Genomic DNA, 6,000 nt, shown 5'->3' on the forward strand with positions numbered 1-6,000 from the left:
TCTGGAAGTGAATGAGTTAAAAGGATTCCTGTTTGTGGAACTGTTGGCACACTTGAAAAGACAAAACTGACATGTCGACTAATAGTGAGAATTTAAGGTACTTGCGTTAGTTTTAAAAATGAAGCTGTTGAATCGTTATTTAAACATGGCTTAATAAACGCCAATAAAATGAATCATGATGTGGTCAGTTGTTCCTGATGTGGGTGGTTTGGTCTCATTGAAGCTCCTCAACTCAAAGCATAAATTCTTTTTAAACAGGCCAGTCCGGACACCCATCGAGGTGAAGCAGATCCCAACAACAGCTGTTACTTTACCTCACACTGCTGGTAAGTTGCACCTTTAACCTTCTTTCACTGCAACAACAACAATAACAACAACACAGTGAATAATTGTTAATTAAGTTACAAAAAGAAATGGCCTTTGAAAAATAATGTATTTGCGGGTTCTGCTCAATAAATTAGGATATTAAGGAAGTTAGTTTGAGTATTATATTATTATATTTATATTATTTATTATATTCATATTATATTAAGTGTGTCAGGCGATTAAATTTTTTTATTGTAATCGCATGAATTACAATAGTTAATTCATGATTAATAGCAAATTTTATATCTGTTCTAAATGTAATAAAATATACAATAAAATATTGTTTTCTAAGTTTGCATACTCTTTAACATAAGTGGAAAAAAGAAACTAGTAGAAATATGGCTACATCGTTTAGTCATTGATATAATAATTTCATAATTCATAAATTAGTTAAAATTAAAAAGATGTACTGTGCTGTACTGTAAAAAAAAAAAAAAGAAAAAAGAGTGTGATATTGATTTGTGTAGAAGTCATTTTTCTGTCACTAGATAGCATAATTGCATTTGTAAGACATTGGTGACAGCTCAGTGCAACACATTTCACTGGCAGTCGCTTTAATGGTTTGATTGTCTTCTTCTGTTTTTTAGCAAAATCCGGCCCACTTGTTCCAACCCCTGTCTCTACCACGGCAGCCATAGTTTCACAGGCCCCCATCATTAAACTGATCCCATCTTCCTCCAATGCTGTCTCCACTTTGGCTACTGGAATCACCACTCAGAGTCCTACAGGCACGTTGTTACTGAAAACAACGCCTACGGGTGGTATGATGACTGGACAGCCACTCATCATACAACTGCCTGTATCGATGACCAATGGCCAGGCAGGAACGCTGGTCAACTTCCCCGTGTCCTCTTTGCCCACAGCGGGCGCGCTCAATAAGCCTAAAACCACTGCTTCAACTACTACTTTCATCATCAAGCCCGCTCCTGTCACTACCACTGCTTCAGGTTCCATTCCAACCCCTATCACTGTGCCAGCACTCCAGGCCGCCTCTAGCCAGATGTCGTCAGGCCAGCTCTCACTTACCCGAGCCGTATACCAAGGCGGCGCTGGAGGCATAACTACACCCAATGCTGGAGTTTCTGTGACCCCGGCCAGGACCCTGCTTACGTCTGTGTGTGTCGCTGGAGCCATGTCTACCGCAACCTCATCTGTAACATCTGGTCCAGCAGCAACAGGTTCAGCAGCTCCAGGACCTCCACAAGGGACATCTTTGACAACGAAAACAGGTGCAGTACTTTGATTTATTATTATTTCCATCTTCGTTTTTATGCTTTGTGTTGGTGGTCGCCAATGCACTTTCAAAAACATGAATACGAAAAGAGAACACTCATAAGGAGCTGTTGTAAGGTCACAGCTCACGCTCAGGCACTCACATGCCGACCACCAACCAACTACGCCAACCTGACTCCAGCTCCTGATGTCACTCACTAGGCCACGCCCCTTAAAGGCAAACATCCATCCATCCATCCATCTATCAATTTATTACCACTTTCCGGGGTCGTGTCGCGCGGGGGCAGCAACTCAAAATAAATTTTAATTGGGGCTGTGACTCCCAACCACTTATGCTGTGGCACATTGTGCCGGGAGAAATTATCAGGTCTGAAAATGAAACAGATTGTCCAACTCTGTATTATACGGTACATAGTGATCCACCATCCGTTTGTGGTTGGTAACATATTTCTTAGATTTGTTTTTCTTTTGTCTTTGTAGACAACCAAGCCGCAGCAACCCCTCCAGCCAAACCAGCTCCTCCAGTAGCACGTCCCAAAGGTGCTGTCATTGATCTTACTGAGGATGATGATGATGTGCAGGGTAAGAGTTATAGGGTGCCTGTCTTTTACATTCATTAAGTTATTTTCTATACAGGAACTTCGTATCTAACATTGTATTTTCTGCTTATCAGTGACAGCAGTGAAGGCTGCTACAATTGCAAGTCCCTCCCTGACCCAACGTCCACATCCAGTCAGCGCTACAAACAGTAAGTACTCCACTTTACACTCCTTCCACTTTTCTTTAGGATTCCCGTACCTGATATTTTACATTTCTCATTAGGCAAGCCCAAAACTGTGAGACAAGGTCACTGAAGTGCCATCCATCCATTTTTATTTATGTATTTTTTTATTAGGCTTTTCCTCTTTAGGGTCGCTGGTGAGTGGCTGACAGCTTTAGGTGTGATAGGCCCTGACTGGTTTCCAGCCAATCGCAAGGCATATATGAACAAACTACCATTCACACCTATGGACAATGAATACAGTTCACATAGAAAAATGTACTGTCAACCAATCATGCTTTTGGTATTAACTGCCGTTCACGAGTGATTGAAATAAAGCGGTATCGGCCCGATATCTGGTATCGGTAATCGACCATCCCTATTATTTATGTTCCGGAAATGGCTTTTGTCTAGACATCAAGACTTTGCCAATGCTAAAATTGTTAATAGCACCACCTGTTGCTTTGATATATGCATAACAGTTTGCAGATCCTCTTGATGAACTAACGCCATCGGTGTGAACAAGGATTTTTGCTTGATTATTTTAACTAAACATAAGAATGAACTATGTCTGATTGGCTCACGTGTTCTCTGTCCACAGGCTCAGGGGCCAGGTCTTCTCCACAAAGCAGCCAGAACACATCCAGCAGTAATCCGTCGGTGCAAAACCGCCCCCAACTGGTGAGTGGTGGTGAATTATATTATTTCGTGTTTTCTACAGTTACATCCTAAACCTGTTGAGTTTTACATCTTAGTTTTTAAAACGCTGTTGACGCCGATGTCCAAATTATTTGTAAAAAAAAAAAAAAAAATTGGATGTGATTCACGCACACGTATGTCGACTTTCTTGTTTACATACACATTATTTTCTCTGTCTGACATTGATACACTTACACATATTTCAGTAGCAATGCACCCTTTAAGGAAAATAAATGAAGGTGTCAAATTTTCTGCATGCTTTAAATGGAGAAATGTGGCGCTCTCTGGTGGACAAATAGAAAAAAACAGTATAGTATGTATAGTTATGTGTTTAACTGTCTTTTAGGGATGCAAGAGGCTGAACATTTCTGATAAATTTCCAGAAAGATTTTGGTAATTTCCATGGGAAGTTAAGATAGGGAAATTTGGAAATATATCAGACTCCAGGAAGGCTGTCACTATTCCTATTCTTCTGGATTTTCACACAATAACTACGTTACTTACACTCGCACTTAAGTTCTGCCTAACAATGTTTGCATGTTCTGCGATGGTCGCAGGTAACAAGCTATCCTTAGGTCCATATACCAAATCTAGGGTCACATCACAGTACATTATAACTTGTTACTATGTGGCCAAGCACCATTGCCTTTGGACACCGGAGCTGTCATTCCCTGTCATAGATGTTAGGGGCGGGTCCATAGGCAGGCCGCTTTACAATATGTTGATTTTCAGGCACTATAAGCCACAAACATTTAGAACAAATATAAAATGTGTGATTAATCGTGAATTAACTATGGAAATCATGCGATTAATCACAATTCTAAATGTTAATCGACTTGACAGCCATTTTCCACTTTTATGTTAATTAACAAGAGTGTGAAAACACGTTTTATTACACATTTAGAATGATACAAAATATGCGATTAATTTGCGATTAATCATGAGTAGTGCTGTCCGTTAAAGCTTTAATGCTCTAACGCTCGAGTTAAAGCTTTAACTCTGCAGTTAGCTGCAGTTAACTGCAGAGTTAAAGCAGAATAAAGCTTTAACTCAGGAGGTGAAGCTTTAAAGCTTTAATTTTGACGGTAGTTATTGTGAGTTAACTATAGAAATCATATGATTAATCACAATTAAAAACTGTATCGACTCACATCCCTAATGCTGTATTAAGAACTTGCGAAGTCACTTTGGTTATTATCTGAAAACCTTTCGAAAATGTATTGATCAACTCTTAAATTCAACTCTTATGTTGTCATTGTTTTATTGATCAGTTAACAAAAATGTAGCCCCACATCCACAAATCCCTCAAAATCCCATTAAAAAAATGAAAAGCTCCTTCTTGTCATCCTCTTGTCATTCACAGTGCATGTAGCGGGCATGGTCTCAATAGCTCCGCAGTGTTCTATATGCATGTGCAAAGATTGTTTACCTGTTACAGACCCTATTGAGTTAATCGCAACACAGAACATCACATACATAAAGATTCTGTTCCTCCACTGATCTTGAAATAAGTCCTCAAGAGGCAAACATCCCACGTAACAAAAAGAAATAAGAAGTTTTAGTACCGGATATGTTGCGCCAGTATTTCCCGATAGTTGCCGAAGGGACCAGAGGCAGGTGTTGGTAGCAAATGGCAATGTCCTCAAAAGAGGCTTCCTTTGGAAAATATGTCTTACCATTTGTGGAACTCACACAACTTGGCTCATGGTGGCACCGTAAAAGAGGCGTAATGCCAGACATTGATGTATATTCATTCCTGGTTTATTCCCATAAGTTCACATTAATTCCCATGTAAAGTTTTTTTTTCTTTTCTAGGGCATTGAATCACAATCTGACTGCTCTCGTCTTTGAAAGAATGGAAAGTTTCCAACTTTGAAATTCCCGCGAAGAGTCTATATTTATGGGCAATACATTTTAGTGAATCTTGTCTCCCAGAGAGGAACCACATTTCTTATCCAGGGCTTGAGCTCAACCTGTCCTCCACTTCATGACCAAGTGGCTTGTCAAATGTTCTTATGCAAGACTTCTGTCTTATAGGATTCTTCAGTGAAACCCCGTACTTCAACCAATGCTACACCAGCCCGGAGCTCCAGCATAACACTACCCGCACTCCCCCTCGCACCCAACCCCACGACCCTACCACCAGAAGCTCAGCGGACCTCGGTTCCCCAGCAACCTCAGCTCAAACTGGTGCAAAGTCAAAGCGGCATAGTGCTGTCCTGGTGCGTGTCCGAAACGGATCCGTCGTGTGCGGCTGTTGAAAGCTATCACCTCTATGCCTACCACCAAGACAACTCCAACAGCAATTCAGGTCAACAGCACTGGAAGAAGATCGGGGAGGTGAAAGCTCTTCCTCTGCCTATGGCCTGCACCCTGACCCAGTTCCAGTCTGGGTCCACATATCATTTTGCAGTTCGAGCCAAAGACATCTACGGGCGCTTTGGCCCCTTCTGCGAACCCCAGTGCACAAATGTTATCAATCCCAGCGCAAACTGAACACCCGACAAAAATAATTTGCATTTGACTGTTCCTTACTTCTTTTAGGCAATGTATGTCTTAGGACCTCCAATATTGTGCATTGTTGACATAGAATATCTGTAAATACTTCTCAGCCGAGTTCTGACTGACTTGGAAAGTGGAAGCAGCAGACGGTGTAGTTCAGTGGTTGACGTATGTTATTTTTTTTCATGGTTGATACGGTTGTATATAAGTGAACTACTTCTCCATCTCCTCACTGTCCATGTCAGATAATTTATGTTATTGGTTCATGTAAGTTGCCCAGTTGTTTGCTTTACTGGAGACACGATGCCAGAACTGTCTTGTCAACAGAATTGCACAAAAATGTATAGGCCGACATGTGTGCTTAGGAATTGAATGATAACTTTTGTAAGTTTTGTCTGGTAACCAGACTTGTGACAAACACAATAAAAGGTTTTATTAAA

The 6,000-nt window shown here is 40.8% G+C and overlaps 1 protein-coding gene across 7 annotated transcripts in view; it reads left to right on the plus strand.

The window, feature by feature from the left end:
• atf7ip (activating transcription factor 7 interacting protein) overlaps positions 1-6,000 on the plus strand; it is a 30,909-nt gene extending 24,909 nt beyond the window's left edge. For all 7 annotated transcript variants that reach the window (XM_077525572.1, XM_077525570.1, XM_077525574.1 and 4 more), the window contains exons 8-13: positions 259-326; positions 954-1,595; positions 2,080-2,181; positions 2,273-2,347; positions 2,961-3,040; positions 5,096-6,000. In XM_077525572.1, coding sequence (XP_077381698.1) covers positions 259-326; positions 954-1,595; positions 2,080-2,181; positions 2,273-2,347; positions 2,961-3,040; positions 5,096-5,554 — 1,426 coding nt within the window. In that variant the 3' untranslated portion in view covers positions 5,555-6,000. The remainder of the gene's footprint in view (positions 1-258; positions 327-953; positions 1,596-2,079; positions 2,182-2,272; positions 2,348-2,960; positions 3,041-5,095) is intronic.

The sequence above is a fragment of the Festucalex cinctus genome, chromosome 6, assembly GCF_051991245.1.
Source record: "Festucalex cinctus isolate MCC-2025b chromosome 6, RoL_Fcin_1.0, whole genome shotgun sequence".
Taxonomy (NCBI): Eukaryota; Metazoa; Chordata; class Actinopteri; order Syngnathiformes; family Syngnathidae; genus Festucalex; species Festucalex cinctus.